Consider the following 20,862-nt stretch of genomic DNA (forward strand, 5'->3'; position numbering starts at 1 on the left):
TTACCATTGGTGGTGAAGGTGATCTCTTGTCCATAGAGTTTTCATTGCCTTAGAACTGGAACAGATATAATAATAATGATAATGATGGTGATGTGTATTTCAGTAGTAGTTACCATTTACTGTGTGCTCACTATACCCCATTTACTCTGTGTACATATTTCAGTCAATCCTCATAAGGGCCTTTTAGATGAATATTATTGTTTCTATTTTAAAGATGAAGAAACCAAGGATTAACATGTTTCAGTAAGTTGTACTACCTTCCATAGCATTATGTCATGTACTTGCGATTCAAATCTACTTCTGTCAAATTCCAAAGCTTGTGTTTTCACTGTTATGTTCATCGAAAGAGTTTTGTCTCTTCTCTTCTGGCAGGATTGCACTGAAGACACTCGAGGAAAGCTGTGGTTTTAAAATATCGATAGAAGATTATTTCAAGACCTCTTCAAAAGCTTCCATCAGTAGCCCACTTTCCCAATTTCATTGCAGAGACCATATGCCTCTGGTACACGATAAGCCTATGCCTACATTTCTGATCCTCAGTAAAGAGAAAGAATAGTTACTCATTTTTACCACATCATTTCTACTTAAATATAATAATCATATGATCATTTGTAGATAACCTCAGTGCCTAACAATTTGGTCTCTGAAATCCTTGACTGGATATAAATCTTAGCTTCATTATTTGTTAGCTGATTGAGCCTGGGAAAGTTATTTAACTTCTATATGCCAGTGTCCTCATCACTATGAGGGTAGTAACAGTGTCTATATCCTAAAATTATGAGAACTTTAACACTTACGTAAAGAACTCAACACAGTATTAAGAACATGTGCTGTCCTGTAAGTAAGCAATACAGTAGATACATTGTTATAGATATTACTACTTCTTCTTACTGATATTGTTACTTCATCCAGACCTAATAATCCAATTATTTGGTTGCTCTCCTTGAGACCATTTCTAGTTTCTCCAACATTTCACTAAACTTTGAGATTAAATATAACCAACATTTCACTAAACTATAGAACTAAATACAGTCAATTAGTTCAAGATCTGACTGGTAACAAATATAGCTTGTGATTTTACTAAGTTTTGAAGAAGTCACAAAATTATCTGCAGTAAAATAATTGTGTAATCACATTTATTCATTCCTTCAAACATGTTTATAAGAAATTCTTATCTTTTATTGTTCACCAACTGTTTGATCTACTTCTATATTCGCATAGATATTTTCCTCCCTTTTGAAGACTGGAAATCATAAAAAGCTGTCCATAACAGCAGCTTTGAGGTCATCTATGTTTGCTGGCTGCAGGTGGAAATCTCCTTCACAGAGCCCTAAATAGAAGGTTGTAAAATTTGGCCTTTGAGGGAGTCAGACCATATCAACCTTTTGTATAATTTATCATCCACAGAGTTTGTTAAGGTGCTTTTGATCTTTGAAGGCAATATCTTTCAAAGAGATGTGTTGCTTATATGTGACCATTGGTTCTTTTTAGGAACCTTGGTATCATGCTGATTTCCATGAGAGAATGAATTTTTAAGATGCTACAGTGATGACTCAATTTAACTTAAAGGCTCTAGATCCTGTTGAAAGCCAGTTGGCAGTATCAATTGAAAGAAAGTATGTGGATGGTGCTTTGAAAACAATAAAGCACTGAGTTACTATAAGATATTTTATGATGAAAATTTTTTATCATATTTGTAAAACTCTTGATTTCACTGAATATTAAAAGTTCTTTGCCTTGTGCAAAATTAAGGGTGGAATTCTACCAAATATTAGCCATAAAGAGTGTTTTAAAATACATTCCTATTATTCTTTGCATTTCCTTATATTTATTGATGGAACATGTTTTAGGCACAGAACTAAAAATTTGGTGTCACAGAGAAAGTTACGGAAATTCATAGGCTTTGGTTTATAGAGACTTGAAGAAGTTTTTCCATCCTTCTGGTATTTTATTCCTGTCAGTTTGCATTGCTTCTTTCCTTTCCTTCTCCTCCTCGCCAGGTTTGGTTTTGAGCTTTGGATTCAAAGAAACCCCAAAGTCAAAACAAAATGGTCAGAACTGCTGACTCGTGTTTTGTAAGCTTTTTTAGTCCAGCATTCACAGGAAGAGAGGGCGATGACGAGAAATTGGGCCTAACTTCACCCAAAGTGTTGGCAAAGTTCAGGAACCTTTGAGTGAACTTGGGCCAAGATACAGATAGATACCAAAATATCAACAGTTTCCTAACACATTTAAAATATAATTTAATGCAATAATATCCTATAAAAAGTAGGTTTAGTATTTAAAATTCAATGTTAATCAGCCAGCTATTTTTGATAAAAATAAAATAATCTAATTTATATTTTGTATTAAATAGAATATCTTGGTTTTTACAGTTGTTGGTATATTTTGGAACCTCACATGTAAAATCTACTTAAGTGTCTTCATTACCTTTGAAATTTTCTTTGAAGATTTGCAATTACAAAAAAGTGTGCTAAACTGTGCTTATCAAGTTTCATCTTAGAATTTGTACAGCTATGTTATAAACCTTCCACAATAGTATTTTTATAATGGAAATGCTGACAAATGCAATAATAAACACCAATACAAGGGTCTTAAGTGTATTTTCATGCAGGAATTATGCATAGTAGCAAAATATTTGGTTCAATTTCCAGGGCTACTTTTGCCAAAAATCTGCTTTCATATTGGGCAACTATAAAAGATGATTGGTTTCTGATTATTTTTACTTTCCTTGGAAAGCCTGATTATGTCTTTCAAATATGATTTCATTTAGATCTTTTTTTGGTTTACATGTCTGAATGCTAATAGTAACCTGATAGTTATGGGGAACTTAGTTTGAGACCAAAAGGCAGTTTTCAGTCAGTAAAAAGTGTATAAATAAACTGCCTCCAAGCAACATCTAAAATGATATTTAGATTCCAAGTGTCTAACTAACTTTAAAATTTCAAAAACCAATTATCACAATTTTCCAGAAGTAATTGACACCAATAGGATTTTTTTTAACTGGTGGAAGGTATTGAAAAACCAGTGTCTACTGATATTTCTATCATTGTTGGTTTAGAAGATAATAAAGAATAAAATAGTTTTAACATAGAGTGTGTTATATACTAAAAACATTTGTGTTTAAAAGTACACTGAATTTAGGGATCTCACATGGGGAAAACTAAAACTATCCCATTGCTGAGAAAAGTTGAGTGTCAAGGTATGGAGGTGCAGTGGATTCATGTCTGAAATGCAGACCATTTTGTGTGACCTCTATGGACGACTTGGTGTAAGAAATAAGTCAATCCTTTTCCCTGTGCTTCTCATCTTTATTTGGCTTCAAATTATTCGATTAGTACAATGATTAAGAAACAGTTTTAAAAGACTTTACATTTTAGAGCAGCTTCTAAACATATAAAAAATTTACAAAGAACAAAGCATTTATAAACTGTAACAGTTTTAAGAATTATGGACATAAATCTTCTAGTAATAACGGAGAAATAGCTTTTTATTTAGAGATTCTTTAGGTGTTATTTACTATACTGAAAAGGTGTTCACTGTAGGATATTATGTACTTACTACGAATATAACAGAATGGTTCAGAGTATGTGGGAGAGGATTAAGGATGATGGATGGTTGTATTTACTCTTCAGGATCCAATGATTTTGAAGTCATTGTCTACACAGTATTTTTTAAATCTGGTTTTCAGAATTGGTTCTTTCAACAAAACATTAATGATTCCTCGAATTGAACCATTTTTTTAAAACTTATTTAACACTTGCAGATTTTTAAAAAATGATGTTTAATTCTCGGGAAGACTTTAAGTGGGAGAAAGACTGGAGCTTCTGTAAGCTCTTTCAATGTGGAACCCATTCACACTATATGTAAAATGTTAACACATTTTTTTAATTGAACAAATCAATAATTGCATAAATATGAGGCACTGATGGAGCCACTAGCACTCCATACGAAGTTAGAGAGGAGAATACTGTTTAATGATGAGTTGAGAAATAGTTACGTTTCCTTAACATATTGAAATGAGTAAATTTAAATTTATCTTTAAAAATGCAGATACTCTAGTCTGAGTAGCCAAAAAGTTGTCTAGATAAAGAAGAGAAAATGAGTAATCTTACTTTGTAAAACTGGTATAGAGGTCATTGTCCAAATTTCAGTTTATTTTAATAAAGGCTGTAGAGAATTTTAAAATATATACTCCCTGGTTTTCTTGTTGTTTGGTCTTAGCTAGTTACATTTTTTCTTTTATCTGTTTATCCTGAAGTTCTTATGATAGAAGTGGAAAAATTCTTGGTGAAAAGACAAAGTCAAAATGAGAAATCATCTTTGAGAGGGTGGTCATTTCAGAAGGAATCCAGTTCCTATAAGTAGGAGAACCAGGAAGATTTAAATGAAGGCTCTTAAGGAACAGCAAATTCCTGCAATGCTGGTGGGAGGGAGTGTGAACTGGCAGAACCTACCTGAAAGGCAATCTGGCCATATTTAGCCACAAACTTAAATGTTCATTTGCTGTAGCAATTTCATTTCTAGTTATGTAACATCAGGAAATTATCATAGGCAGAGAAGACATTTATGAGTGCTCTTTGCAGCATGATTTCTTTTTTAAATGGAAATAGTTGGAGTTAAGTTGTGATACATCAATATGACAATAAAATACAGCAATCAGAATTACATTTGCATAACATTTAAAGTCAAGGGGAAAGTTTTCATTCCATAATGCTGAGTGGAAAAAGATCAATATCCCAAAATATCCCAAGTTTGTTAAATATATTGAATTTATATCTGTATAGAAAAAAAGACCAGAAGGAAACAGATAAAAACGCTGTGTGGTAATGTGGAGTTATTTAAAATGTTTCTTTTTTTAACTTTTGTTTTCCAAACTCTAGGATGAGCATATATTACCTCTTAATAAAATGAATTATATTTCTAAAATTATGATAGGGAGAAGTGTGTGTGTGTGTGTGCGTGCAAGGGTGTGCAAAATAGGAAAAACAAAATGTTGGAATAACGGGATTGATCCCTTATGATTACTGAATTTACAGTTAAGAGGGCATGTTTCACTCTCGTTCCTCTCCTCACTTACGTACTCCTATTTGAAGAACCCCAGTTCAGGCGTTAGCACGGTGCCCAGAAGGAAGAACGGTAGAATGTCAGAGGGTTCAAACTGGAGGCGGCCCCTCAAGATGGTCCTGCTTCAACCTCATCTCCATCACACACATCTTTCCAAAGCTGAAGAATGCATATCCTCCTTTGCCTATTTTGCCTCACCGGTCCTTAGATACAACTAGAATGAAGACTATCTTCCCTACTACAGCTAAAAATTTAAAAGTGCGCGCTCAGGCGATGCTGCGCCTGGGAAGACCTGGCTCTTTCCCTGGAGGCGACAGGGGGAGCATAGGCGGGTGGCAAAGGCTCTTGGTGCCCAAGACCCCCGGTACGCCCAGAAGCCCTCCCCGCGCGTGGGCTCGAGCTGCCCCACCCACCTCCGAGTTCAAGCCTTGGGGTCCTGGAGGGACCCGAACAAAGTTGCTGGTTCTGCGCTTAAGGGGAGGAAAGCGAAGGGGAGTGGAGGGAGGGGAGAATCCTGTCCCTTCTCAGAGGTCGCCCGTTTCCTTGATTCCCCTTCCTTTCTCATCTCTTTCCTTCTGTCTGATGACAAGCCTAAGAAGATCAGATGAGAAATCCGGAATCCCTTCACCTTTTAGGAGACCCCGCACCTCGCACCCTTGGGGATCTCTGCTCCAGGACCTCCCTAAGGGCTCGGGCCGAGCCGAGTGCGTGCAGGGGGTGTCGCAGCACCGACTCTTGAAGCTTAAAAAAAAAGGAAACTCTATTATTTCTATTAAATACAAAAAAAGTAAGGCGGAGAGATTGGACTCCATAGAAGCCCCTGAAATCTGCCGTTTGCGGAGAGAATTAGCTTCCCACGCTCCCGCCCCCGTCCCCGTCCCCACAGAAGCTGCTCCAGGTCGCAGGCCTCGACGGCTCCAACTCGTTCTAACCAGTTCTAACGCGCCCCGCCCGCCCCTGCCCCACACTCCATTGAGAGCGATCGTGTATATATTAACTCTACGGCTGCCACTCTTCTCGAGCGCTGTGGGGATTTTACAATCCCGAAGCAAGCTCCAGAACGTCAGACATTCTGTCTTGGAGCGTCTTTCCTAACCTTTCAGCCGCACCACTGCCGGGTCCTGATACACCCGAAGCCCGCACGCGCCCAGGCGGGGAGGGGGCAGACACCTCCATCCCACCCGGCTCAGCCGGTTTCTTTCTTCTCGCAGCTCTCTAAGAGCTCGGTCATGAAGGAAATATAGACGATGGCCAGGCGTAGTGTCTCGATCCGGGACAGCCTCTTCTCATAAGCAAAAGTGGGCACCTTCCTCCGCAGCTGGTCGAAGGCCTCGTTGAGGTTGAACATCCGCTTCCTCTCGCGGATGTTGGCGGCCTGGCGCTGAGCGTAGGTGATCACCCTTTTCCTCTTGGGGCGGCCCAGCAGGGACGCGCCTCTGCCGTGCTCTTCTTCCTCCTCTTCCTCGTCTACTTCGCCCTCATCGTCTTCTGGATCCTCCTCCTCAAAGCGCTCCAGCCTCCTGGGTCTTCCGTCTCGGTCCCCAAAGGGGACCCCGGGAGCGAAGCCACAGAGGAGAGGGCGCCCCGGGGAGGCCAGAGACAGGTCTGCGACGAAGTCCAGCACGGTGGCGTCCACACAGCTCTCCGGATAGGCCGCCATCGCGTCGGCTCGGCCCTGCGTCTCATCGATTTCTCGCAGGGAGGGGCGAGACTGGTGATGGGCTTCCTAACAGCCCTGAGTCTGATTGTGGCACCGTCACCGAAGGGCTGGGGGCCATTGATATTTATAACCAAGCTGATAACAGGATTAGTCGCACGGATAGGGAAGGCTCTGACAACGTCCTTCCTCTAGAAACTGATGGAAGAAGACAAGCTTGAGCACGCATGGAAGACTCAAAGGGGCAGGCCTCCAATTCTGAGATCCTTTTCGCTGCGCCACCTGGGACAGTTCCTTCTTGGCAGCAACTCCCAGCTCTTACCTGCTGTGCTTTTTGTGTCTCTCCTCACCCCTGCAGCCAACTAATATTCTTCAAGCTCCTTATCTCATGTAGTTCTTTAATTTAGCTCTGGATTTTCAAAGCGAGGATGTTTTCCACCGCTCTGGCTTCTCCTTGGCTTCAGAGTAGGAGTCCTGAATCTTGCCACCCGAGGCTGCCAATGCAATGGGTGTAAAACAAGTGCATGTGCTTTTAATGATGTCCTGAAGAGGGGCCCTGTCTGCCAGGGGTCGAGCGGCGCTGTTTGTCTGGTATCCCAGTGCAGCGGCCACTGAAAGGAAAGATCTCCCATTAGCCTAAGTAAGCACGGTAGGGGGGCCGAGAGCGCATTCCCCAGAGTCGCTGTTGGAACCGGCTTTCTCCTTCCTGGGCATCATAAACAGCTCTCTTGCCGCGTTACAAACCCTGACTTCTAAAGTCTGTTTTGTCGTAATCAGCCTGACAATTGAGATACTTGACTTCCTTTCGGTACTCTTATCTCCTACTCAGGTAAAGCAGAGGATTTTACTTCGAGGGCAAAAGGCCCCTCCCACCCCCGCAAACAAATCAACTTCAGTCTCCTTTCAGAAATGCGATTTTCCCTTTGAAAAACCAATGAGTTGATCAGCTCACCCTCTGTTGAGAAGTCTTTCGACTTTTAAATCGCTGACCGGTATTTGTGAACAAAGAAAAATCCTGACACTTCCATCTGGCTTATTTTCCTCGTTGATTTGAAGAGCAGAAATTATACTTCATTGAATTCTATTTAAGGAATATTTTTTATTATTTTTACAACAGTTTTTGAGATGAAAAAAGATTTTTAGTTTGGTGTAATTAAATTTTACTGGTTTCCTATTATCTCTAATATTTTAACAAAGAATGGTTCATTTTTCCTTCTTTTTTGCCAGGAGCTATATTTATTTAATTATTCAGTGTAGGGATTTTTAAGAAGACAGAGTGGGGCAGGATGACATGTTAGAAAATAATTTCAAATATAGATTAGAAGAAATAGACTAAAAAGATGGGTATAGAGATGCCTTGATTCAGGGAAGAATCACCGAGGACATCAATTCCTATTAAGGAGGGAAGTTGTGACTATGACGGTTCAGTTAGTACATTGGACAGCTCCCAGAAACCGCCTATTTCTAACAGGTCAGCACAATTCCTCTTCTTCCTAGCCTCCCAGTGTGTACTCTCAGATACTATTAAAATAGCATTATCTTGACTTCTTCTTTCTCTTTTTTTTTAACCCATTTGTGTCTGAGCTCCCCTTTGCTCTCTTCTCCTTTAATTGATTTTCTTTCTCTTGCTTGTATTTACTCTTCACTCTCTAGTTTGCTTTGTGATAGCTCAGGCAGAGAAGAATTGAAATTTACATTCCTGAAATACGTTAATGAGAGTGAGATCTTTGGTTATGATTGCCTATTTGGTTTTTACTAACTTCTTTCAAAGAGAAGACTGAAAAATAGAAACAAATTGGAATTTCAACAGTGGCTAAGGAATAAGTAAATGAGAGAAATAATTTTTATTTTGACAAGCAGTAACATGCTTTCTAACTCTTGTTTAACTTACTGTGTTATTAAATATTTGGACAAATATTATAGTTGATTTTTAGTTGTTAAAAGTTTCTCATGACTTATTTTTTCCCTTTTAAAAGCATATGTAAGTGGATTAAATATCTCATCTAGTGAGAATCTAGTTCAATGACAAAATACATTAGGACACTTAATGAAGGGGAACATGATAGAAACTTAAATTTAAAATTTAACCAAATAGGTGTCAGAAGCTATCAGGAGACTCTGAAGAAACTCTTTTCTTGGAGTAAAATTCTTTATGATTTTATCCAAGGGAATGAACATTTCAACAATCCTATCACAAAAGAAACTGTAGCAAAATTAATGGAGCAACAGACAGAACTGGGTAGAAATATTAATATTAAAATATTGCGATTAATGAAAAAGTCTTAATATCTTAATAGGTATGCCTGTAGCAGTAATTTAAAAATACTTTGTCTTCAATTTTATCATAAAATCCCAAGATAAACACTTCTGTTTATACCACAATAATTTCAGTTTACCTCAGGAATGTTCTAATCATGGTGACATAATAAGAGCAAAAATGTCAAACTCTAAGTTATAACGATTGAATATCTTTTGTTTATAAATATAATTATAGAATAAAAATAAGTAAATTTTTTTCTCTGCTTATTTTGAAACATCCACTTTATTTTAAAACGTTTTTGTGGATATTTGGTTTCACAGCAAATATACATAGTAAATGTAGTAAATGTATAAAGTGGTAAGTAGTTTGAAACAGTTCATTCCATTGGACGGAACCATTATTTTCATTTCTACATTGGAAAGTTGAGGAAACATTTTAAAAAATACAACTGAAGATTAAAGTAAATTAAATTCCAACTTGACTCCTTTGGGTTCTAGGTCTATTGTTTATAATTATTCAGTGACCTACACGGAGGCGTTTGTAAAGAGTTTGACAATAAACTCTCCACAAACTTTGCTCAAGACGTTTCACAAAATGATCATGAAATGACAGTCAGTTTTGCTTAGTTTATTACCTACTTTCTCTCTATTAGCCATCCCAATTAAAATTAAACACTTTGTGTATATTGTGTCTTATATTCATAATCAAAGTAGAAGAAATGAATGACCAAGAATAACTTGAGCAATCATTTTTAAGGGGGCTGGAGGGTGGAATTAAGAGGTAAGGAGAGAAAGGTGGATAAAAAAGTATCCAGAGAGTAAAGCAAATACCTCACTCTCCCAGATTTGCTGAAACCCTGCCTTTCCCTCCCCTCTTTATGCCCCTTCCCTTATTCTTACAGGATCTTAAGCAAATTTGGGGGAAAATGATAAAATAGGACGACGTAGATATTTGTCATGAGTGTAAGGAGTAAAGTGTCAGAAACGTTCCCTTAGCTGACATAGAGAAGGGGCCCGCATCTTCTTACTCAATTTCAAATTGTATATGGTTTATGGCCATGGCCGATTTTAGAGTTAGAAGAATATATATGCATCTGTTTTATTTTTCTATTTTAGGTAAGCTTTTTTTGAAGTTTAATGTATATACTTAAAAATTCACAAATCCTATAAGAGCATGTTAATGAATTTTCATAAAGTAAACATACTCATGAAACCAGTGCCCAAATCAAGAAATAGAATGCTTTATTGAAGTTGGAGATAATGTAGAAACAGATAAATCTTAAGTGTATAGCTTGAGACTATTTCAACCTTCCCCACAACCTTGTACCCATATCCAGTCACTAGCCACTCTCCAAGGTATTATTCTTAACTTCTAAGATTAATTTAGCCAATTTTTGAGCATTATATAAAAATAAACTATAGCTTGTGTACTCTTTTGTGTCTTTCATTTAACATTTTTAAATGAGAGTTATGCATATTATTCTCATTGCTGAATAGCATTATTTAATTGTGTGAAAATATCTTCTACTGTTGATGTACATTTGGGTATTTTCCAGTTTTTAGCTATTACAAGTAGCAGTGCTATGGATATTGCTGTACATATCTTTGATGAGAACATTTATACATTCCTGTTTGGTATACACCTAGAAGTGGAATAGGTTATGGACATGTTCCGCTTTAGCAGTTACTGATAAATTGTCTTCTAAAATGGTTGTAAGAATCTACACTGTCACTGGTGATGTATCAAAATTCTAGTTTCTTCACACCCTTGTCAACAGTTGGCATTTTCAAGCCATTCCGAAGATGTGCATGAGCATCACATTGTGCTTTTGATTTTCATTTCCCTGATTACAAATGAAATTGAGCACTGTTTCATATCGGCTAATTACGTAATGGCTCCCTTAGTAAAGAGCCTGCTCAAATGTTATGCTAATTTTTATAATTTTTTATTTATTTGTATATATATTCAGATATGAGTCCTAAGTCAAACATATGTATTACAAATAGCTTCTCCCTACTCTGTGGCTTTCCTTTTCACTCTCTTAATGATTGTCTTCTGATGAGAAGAATTTATTTATTTTTATTAAGGCAAATTTCTTAGAGCAGTTTAAAGTTTATAGCAAAATTGAGAAGGTACAGAGATTTCCCACATACACCCTGCCCCTACAGGTGAATAGCTGCCCTCATTATCAACATCTCCCACCACAGTGGTACATTTGTTACAACTGGTGAACTTACATTGGCTCATAATTAACAAAGTCCATAGTTCTACCTTAAGGTTTACTCTTGATGTTGCACATTCTATGGATCTGGATAAATGTATAATGACATATGTATCATTACAATACAGAGTATTTTCACTGACCTAGAAATTCTCTGTGCTCTGCCTTTCATTGCCCTCCCCTCCTCAGCAATCACTGATCTTTTTATTATCCCATCGTTTTGTCTTTTCCAGAATGTCATATAGTTGGAATCATACAGTATGCCGCCTTTTCACACTGACTTCTTTCTCTTAGTAATATGCATTTAAAGTTCCTCCATGTCTTTTTATGGCCTGATAGCGCATTTCTTTTTAGTACAGAATAATATTCCATTGTCTGGGTGTTTATCCATTCACCTACTGAAGTATATCTTGGTTGCCTCCACTTTTTGACAATTACAAATAAAGCTGCTATAAACATCAGTGTGCAGGTTTTTGTGTGGACATAAGTTTTCAACTCCTTTGGGTAAATACCAAAGAGCATTACTGCTGGATTTTATGGTAAGAGTATAGTATTCAGCTTTGTACAACATCACCGAAGTGTCTTCAAAGTGGCTGTACCATTTTGCATTCCCACCAGCAATGGATGAGAGTTCCTGTTGCTCTCCATCCTCATCAGCATGTGGTGTTGTCAGTGTTCCAGATTTGGGTCAGAAGGTTTCAGTTTTACTATAGTCCAAATTACCATTTTTTCCTACTTAGTACTCTTTATGTCATGTTTAAGAAATCTTAACTTATTCCAAGTCATGAAGACATTCTTTTATGTTTCCATCTAAAAGCTTTTTTCCCTCTCACATTTAGAACTTTAACCAACCTAGAAATGATTTTTGTATAGTATGAGTAACAGAGGTGGTAGCCAAAGTTTATTTGGTTTTCAAGTGGATATCCAATTAACACAACACCATTTATTACTGAAAAGACCATTCTTTCCTCATTAAACTTATTCATTTTATTAAAATATTTCCAAATGAAATAAGTATCTTTTCTGTCCTCAGCTCCAGGAAAAACATCTAAGAAATGTAAAAAAAAAAAAATCAATTCTAGGGCTTGTCTACATTTAGAGTTAAGAAATTCTTGCTTACATTCAAACTAATTTCTTGCTATTCTACTTATAATCCTGATTCAAATGAAAGTAAGGGCTCCTTAGAATGTTGTAGCTCAGGGATTGGCAAAGTTCCTCTTTAATGGGAAAAATAGTAAATAATTTAGGCTTTTTATAGGTTATACAGTCTCTGTTGAGCTACTCAACTTTGCCTTTGAGTATAAAAGTAGCCAGAGCCAATATGTAAATGAGTAAGAATGGCTGTGTTCTCTAAAATTGTATTTACAATACCTGGCAGTGGACTAGATTTGGCCCTTAGACTGTAGTTTGCCAGCCCCTGCCCTATATAATAAGCTTATCTCCATATTCCCCAGGACACCTAATATGAAGACTTGCTAAGATAGGACACTCAAAAATATGAAGGAATATGCAATTGTTGAGCATGTATCTTGCTCATGTGTGTGTATGTGTGTGTCAGAGAGGTGGGAGAGTGGACAGGGAGCATGAAAATGCTCTGGAAGCAATTGAATCTGTAGCTGCTGTCCTTGCAATTAAACTGAGGTGTTACAGAGTAACAAGAAGAGGCTCTGTGTGGGAAGCACACATGCCAAGTTAAAGTTACCATCGTAGAGACTGAAGCCTTATTTCTACCCACTGAAAACAAATACCAAATCTGAGGATCTGCTCTTTAAAATATTAGTATTACTAGGTTCTGGGTGAATGACATTTAACTGGGAATAAGTAAGAGACAAATAAGGAAGAGATAAAGTTCCTGGACAGAGCAGGCTTCTACTCTGTGAAGTACTTCTCATTGCAAAAATCCATTCATTCAATGAAGAAGACAGCTGCTTTGGAGCCAGCCCAGCCAGTGGCGCAGCAGTTAAGTCTGCATGTTCTGCATTGGTGGCCCCAGGTTTGCTGGTTTAGATCCTGGGTGCAGACCTACATACCGCTTGTGAAGTCATGTTGTGGTAGGCATCCACATAAAAAGTAGAGGAAGATGAGCATGGATGTTAGCTCAGGGCCAGTTTTCCTTAGCAAAAAGAGGAGGATTGTCGGCAGATGTTAGCTCAGGGCTAATCATCCTCAAAAAAAGAAAGCAGCTGCTTCAAAAGGCTTATCCTTGCCACCCTTCTTTCCACCTACACCATCTTCTTTTTGCCATACATAATTGTGGCAGAAATTGCTCATTGTTCTCCAGTATCTACTTAACCTTTTTCCTTTTAGTAATAGAGCCACCCACACATAATTTAGCTGGGTACCTTTCTGCCCCACTACATTCATGCCAATGGGATAAATGAGATGTGATATGTGCAAGTTCAAGTTGTTCTTTTGAAAACAAAATCATCTGCCTTCTACTTGCTCCTTTGCCCCCTTCCCACAGCCTGGAATGTGCGTACTTTGGTGGTTAGCTAGCACTGACCATGTAGACAAGGACATCACCCTGTGCAGGGGTTGGAAAACTTCTCCTGTAAAGGGCCAGACAGTACGTATTTTAGGTTTTGCAGGCTATATGATCTCTTTCACAACTACTTAACCCTACCACTGTGGTGTGAAAATAGCCACAGATAATACACAGATGAGTGGGTGTAACTGAGTTTCAATAGAATTTTATTTACAAAAGTAGGTGGCTAGCAGAATTTGGTTCTCAGGCTGTAGTTTGCTGACTTCGGCCCTAGGGGATGGCAAAGCAACAGGAGACTGGGACTTGATCTAATGGAGTAGAGCTGTACCCCTCAAATATAGATTAATATGTGAGAAAGAATGCACTTCCAGAGTGTCTCAGATCACTTTATTGCAGTGGTGTGTTTTCTGCTGGCACCTAAAAAACTCTATGATGATTTGAAAGACTAAAGATAGTTATGCTACTTTATATCTATTTTTAAAATATCATTTATAAAAACTGCTTAAAATCAGTTATTAAATGTTTTTGCCTCAGGTTTTTCCTCTTCATATGAAATAATTCCACTTCTGTTAGCCTTTAGGATAAATCTATTTTCCAAATTTTTGATTATATTAGTTCTTACATTAGTTGTTGTTTGAACCCTCTCCAAATTCTTCACTTCTTTTTGAAAAACATGTGGAAAATTAGAGAGGTGTGAAGGAAAAAATATCCCTCAGGATGTTATAAACTACTACTCCCAAATAATTTCCTTTTTTCCCTCATTTCCTATACTATATTTTTGCACATTATTTTTAACAGTGACTTTCCTTTGTAATAAATGTTATAGGTTTGACAGTCATCCTTAAGTCCGTAAGTTCTTTGTATATTTGGAGATTAAACACTATATGTGTGATTTTGCAATTTAATAATTTTTCAAAAGTTTTTGCCCTTATAGCATTCATTTATGACATGGGGAAAATATTAGCATTAAGTTGAAACATATGTAACTGCCAAAAATCAAACCAGTTTTAACATAAAAAAAGTGGGCAATTTAATTTGGTTCAACCTAATATATTCAAAGACACTCCTACTTAATAAGAAAATGGAATTAAACATATTGAAATTAATATTATACATAAATATACTACTTTCATCAATATATACAAATTATAATCTGTTATTCTGTTCTACACTAAATTTATTGCAAACTAAATAAAAAATATACAATTTTGTCAACAAATTCTTATTGAATGCCTATGATGTGCCTCATTCTTGTGGCAATGATCTAAGAGTTTGATATACATCAGTGAACGAGATAGGAAAGACAAAAAATTATTTATTGTGTTAAGAGTAGTAAGTGCTATGGAAAAAAACCCGTTTAGTGTAAGTGGGATCATTAGTGCTGAAATTGGGGGGCGAGTTGCTATTTTAAATAGGGTTATCACATAAAAGTCTGATTGGAAGGTGATATTTGGATAAATACTTGCAGGTAGTAGGGAGGTAGTTAAGTGCATATCAAGTGAGAATGTTCCAGGCAGAGAACAGACATTTTAGAGAAGATAAAGTGGAAGAATGCTTGGGATACTGGAGGAACATCACAGAGGCCCGTAGACACAAAGAGGTGAGGGAAGAAAGAATACTAGGAGACGAGGTAGTGTAGGCGCATGGGGCAGGGTTGTATCCTGCAGGGCCTTTTCAACCACTTATGGACCTTGGCTTTTACCTTGAGTAAGATGGGGATCCACTGAAGTCTTTTGAAGATTTACTTAACGTTTAAAAAAATCCCTTTGGCTAACGTGTAGAGAATAAATTCTCCAGGGAACAAGGAGATAGGGACACCTGACCAGAGGCTCTTACAGTAATCCCGTTGGTAACAGTTGCCATGATGTACAGTGATTATATTCAAGATATATTTTTCAAGAAAATATTTGCTGCAAACAAGATTTGCTTATGGATTGTATCTGGAGTGTGAAAGAACGAAAAAGTCAAGGATGATCCCAAGGTTTTGGCCTGGGTAGCTGGAAAGAAAGCATGGTAATCAACTGAAGTGAGAAAGACCCCGGGAAGGGCAGATCTGGGGGAAGGCAAAGATCAGGAGATGAGCTTTGAACATCTAAGTTTAACACATTTATTAGACAGTCAAGTGGAGACACTAAGTTTCTATCTCTCTCAGAGTAAAAGTAATCACCATGTCTTGAAAGACACTATTTTACATGATACACTATTATTTTCCTATCCCAATACCTATGAGAACTCATCTCTTATTACTTTCCTACACTTTCCCTCTGCTTTAGCTATGCTGGTCTCGTTGCTGCCCCTCAAACATGCAGGCACAGTATCTGTCTCAGGGCCGTTGTATTTCTTTTGCCTCTGACTGCATTACTCTTCTCTCAGATATCCACATAAACCCCCTCCATCTCTTCCTTCAGGTCCCTGGATAATGCCAGCTTATGAGAGAAGCACTCCCTGACCACCCTATATAAACTATACTCCCCCTCCTCTGTCTTGCACTCCCTAACCCTCTTACTCTGCTTTGTCTTTCTTCCTAGCACACAAAGCATCTGACACAGTATATATTTACTTCTTCACTTGTTTACTTTCAGTTTCCCTCATTAGAATATGAACTCCAAGTGGCAACCACGGAAGTGCACTGCTTGGGTGTCTCTTTCAACTGCAAAGATTGCAATTAGCCAAGCTGCTCCAACTGCACTGCCTTAGGGATCTGCTGCAGCATCCAAGCTGAGGCCATATTCTTTCTGGTCAGCCTCAGCACAAAGGGAATACTAGGGCTTGGCCATTTCTGCCCAATGTGGGACTTATCAATAAATAATATTTACTCCAGAATTCCCTATTGTGTTTGCTGAACTCTTTTCAGCTCTGCACCATAGTTTGAGGTTCTTCCTGTGCAGTCCTCATTTCTCCTTTTTTTTCATAGATGTCAGATCAGTATTATGGTCTCAAGCATTTCCCAGATCAATTCTGTTTTTCCCTCTTTATATTTCACAGGAGTTACCATCCTCTCCCCCAAAACCCGAAAACAACAATTAAAAAAAGTACCCTCTTGCACTTCTAACTTGATTTCATATCCACTTTCTGGAGGATCTGAACTGACATGGTTGCTACTAGGAGTGTTCTTAACAAGTAGTAAGTTGGATTGGAATTTGGGGAGTGATCACTTGCCATCCTGGGTGGTATGTGGGACACAGATAATTCCTGGCACAAAGTAGTGGTCCATTTGCTAAAACTTTCATTGGTGGTGACTGGGAGGGATGTTATTGTAGAAAAGGTTATGCTGGGTGGTGTAATGATGCAGGCTTTTGAAAAGTATGGAGGATGCAATGTATTTAAGGACAATGGAATTGACTGGCTGTAAATAAGTTCCAATGATGTTGTAGCGAAGAGAGAATAATAAAAAACTTCAAGCAGTTTACAAATGAATTAAAATAAAGTGTGAAGGCAAGAAGTTCTTATCTCTGTCAGTGGGAGAGCAGAAAAAATTGGAAACAAAATTTAAGACTAAATACTTAGAGTTGTTGAGCTTCAAATACAGCAAAGGTGTTGTTGAATTACAAGCTTTGGTGTCATGTGGACACTGTGGAGTCCTCAGGGATCAGCAGATGGGGAAAGGAGTCACCATCCTTTGATGAGCAGGAGGAAAATGTATAGAAATCAGGTGATCTACTTTGGCACCTCTTTGCACTCACTTGTGTAACTATGAGTGAGGAGGATATGGTACCAGACTCAGACTCCTGGAAAGAGGGTTTGAGTTACATCATTAGATAAACCTCCAAGATCAGCAGAGATAATAGCTGAGGGTGGGAGGAATTTAGAACCGAAAAGGAAGACAGGGAGTACCAGTTGTAACCAAAAGAAGAACTGCAGTGATGGGGCTATAGTTGGTTCTACTAATCTCTCTCTTCCAAATTTCTGTTCAAGAAAAAACCAGCTGGCATCCTAGAGAAGCTGTCACTCAACAAGTGTATGGAGAGATGAATCCATGTGACACAGAGTGAACTGTGGCATCCATGGAGGTGCCCCTCCCTCCCTCAGATTTCCCTTCTAGAAAAAACTTACTCAGCTCTGAGGAGTGCAGCTAGCTGACAGTTTTCCTTTGCATTGTAGCTCCCCATTGTATTGGCTGAGGCATTGTCACATCTGTATCACAGTCTAATGCTCTCTCTGCCCAGTTCTGCTTCCTCACCTCTTTCTTTCCACAGGCGTCATATCTTTATCACAGTCTGAAAGCTTTCTTGCCCAATTCTGCTTCCTTTCTCTTTATCTTTCCTAGGCCTTACACCACACTCCACTCCCCTCGCCCCGCACAGAAACCTCTTTCATTCCTATCTGGGTCTCAGCATCCGCTTCCTGGAGGACCCAAACTGACCTACTCCATGGAGACAGGATTTTATCTTTTTGATTCTCAGTTGAATCCTCAGTCCCTTGAGTGGTATCTTCCAAGTTGTAGGTACTAAATAAGTAGATTTTGAAAGTTGTAATCTGAATTACACATGATAATTATCTCCCTTCTCATTAGACTGGAAGCTCCTTCAGGACCAGTATAATAATAATAATAATAATAATAATAATAATAATAACTTTTATCTAATACTTACTATACGTTAAGTGCTGTGCATTTATTATTTTATTTAATATCTTGACCTTATGCAGAAGATTCTCTCATCTTCCCATTTTCCACATGAGTCTCATATTGGTTGAGATCATAAATGTGTGAATGCTCATTCAGGATTCAAACATAGGTCAGAACCCAGGGATTTGATTACCAAGTTACAATGCTTCTCACTAACTCGTGTCTTAATCTTTCTGATATCAGGTCCTAGCGCAGAGTCTAACATAATGTCTCCTCAATAATTTTGTCTGTCTATAAAATTTACACCTTCAATGTTATTTGCATTTTGTTTGGAAGACTTTTATTCCCTTTTTCTTCAGTGAAGAATACTGTATTGGGGTCACTAGATATTTTCATTAAATAACTTTAAGGAGGAATACCAAGGATATCATTTAGATTTATTTCTGTCCTATATTATCTCTTCTAAATTTAAGTGATTTACTTAAGCTTAAAAATGCTGGCTGTATCAGAACTAACAACTTTGAAGTGAAAGGTTCCCTAACCCTTTTCCTGCTTCTTGACTCACCAACCTTCCTTGGGCAGCGTTTACTGGTTATCCTGCCACTGTCTTTAGCCTCTTTGTGGTTTCTTATAGCTATCATTTGAGGATTATGGACTCTCCATATTGGTTAGTGTCATGGATGGAGAAAACCATCATCACGGTGGAAGCCATTACTGTCATTATCTCTGTGGGTCCTGAAAAATGACGACCCCCTGGAGCACTCACAAGTGTTGCTCTGTGCCAAGAGAAAATTCTAATTTTTAAAACAAATTTCCCCTCATCCCGCTGAAGTAGCATTAGTGTCAAATCAGTCATCTTATTTGGCAAAGTGGTTTGTTACACATTTTTGTTATCCTCTTCCTACGCCTCTTTAATACATTCCCTAGGATTTTAAGCAATTATCAAACAGAAATTTGAGCCTATCCTGATTTCGTCTTTTAGAGCCACACTACCTCACCTACATACCATTAAGTTACCTTTAAAAATATGTTGCTACACCCACCAGTGGCCAGAATAATGGAATAATTCTCAAGTCTCCTTACATTTTATCCTAAAAATATATGCAGTCTCAATCTATCTCTTTATCTCTCCAGGCTTCAAAATTTAATCTGTTACTCCTACCTGGATTTATGATTACGTATTGTGGATTTGGTCTACTATTCTTCTCCACGATCGGTGGACACTGAAGTGGCCCTTGGGACCATTATCTCCAGATTGGTTATCTTCACTCAGAATCCACTAAGAAGGATATGATAAATTTCTCAGTACAAGGTAGAGTGATAATATGGTAGACACATTGAAGACAGCAGAGATGATCGCGTACTATGCTTAAACTTTTAAGCTTCTAGAGAAAAAAATGGTCAAATAGTTTTTAAAGTTTCTGACAACTTATCCGTACTTTATAGGTAAAACTAAACTTGTAAGACTTGTTTTACTCTAGCCCTGGCTCACAGTCTGGGGACTTTGACCTCATTTGAATATCAGGTTTGGACTTGGCATGCTGTGGAAAGTAGGGAAAGCGTGTCCTGGTTCAGTGCTGCCCTTGGAATTAATAAAGTAAATAACACTGAAATCAATACCATAACGTTGCTAGCCATTGTCAATTTGCTTTCTCTCATCTGAGATGCAACATCTCAAACACACACGCTACGGTAATGGCGTGGGCCTCAGGAGCCTTAGACTTTTCCAGCGTTCCATATTGCTCCTTTTCTCCTTACCCATTTTGCGCTCCTCTTCTCGCCATGCGTTTATTCACTGACTCTCAGATCTCATAATAATCTCTTTTCCACTAGGCCATGGGCTCTATTATGCCTAGTACTATAATGTTAAAATAAAAACGAGTCACCTGGAGGTCGGGGTCCCACCGCTGCTCAGGGGCCAGCAGCCGTCCAGGACGCCCGCGCATGCCCTCTTCCTCGCGGGGCTCGTGGCCGCTGACCACGGAGCCGAGAGCGCATACCCGCGGGAAGAGCTCCTCGTCTAGCAGGAGGGCGCGGCTCCCGCTGGGCACGCAGGTCAGGTCGAGGTGGAGCAGGGACCCCGCGCGAGGCCGCACCTTGCCGGCTGCAGGCTGACCGGATGGGCCGCGAGGGGCCGTCTTGGGGACTGAGGACTTTCTGGACAGGGGTGCCGGACCTTCGTTGTCACAGGGCTTGTTCCGCGGGCTGAGTGGCCGACGGGCTGGGTGTCACCGGCCAGCCCCTTGGTTTTGGCGGCGGTCGTTGGAGCGGCAGTGCGGGGCTGGAAGCGGGCCAAGGACTTCTGTGTACTGCAGAGGCCCTCGGTGAGCCGGGTCTGTTGGGTGTGGGGCGGGGGTCCCCCCCAGCATCTCGGGGGTCCACGAGGCAGATGCTGGGGCTGGGCAGCAGGGGCGGGGATGGGGGTACTTGAGGAGGTCGTCAGCGGGCCAGTGGGAGGGACTCGGAAGCCTCCCGAGGCCGAGGCCGCAGTGCCGGGGGCGGCAGGCAGGGGGCCTGAGTCGGACAGGGCGGGCAGGGGCTCGCTGACGGACGTGGGCGGCGTCTCCTCGACCGTCGAGACACCCAGCTCCTGTCACCCGCCCTC

The 20,862-nt window shown here is 39.2% G+C and overlaps 1 protein-coding gene across 1 annotated transcript; it reads right to left on the reverse strand.

The window, feature by feature from the left end:
• Nucleotides 1-6,253: 6,253 nt before the first annotated feature.
• Nucleotides 6,254-6,727, reverse strand: FERD3L (Fer3 like bHLH transcription factor). Its single transcript, XM_046669131.1, has one exon. It carries the CDS (start codon nucleotides 6,725-6,727, stop codon nucleotides 6,254-6,256), a length of 474 nt encoding a protein of 157 aa, XP_046525087.1.
• Nucleotides 6,728-20,862: the final 14,135 nt, after the last annotated feature.

Source organism: Equus quagga, chromosome 8, assembly GCF_021613505.1.
Source record: "Equus quagga isolate Etosha38 chromosome 8, UCLA_HA_Equagga_1.0, whole genome shotgun sequence".
NCBI lineage: Eukaryota > Metazoa > Chordata > Mammalia > Perissodactyla > Equidae > Equus > Equus quagga.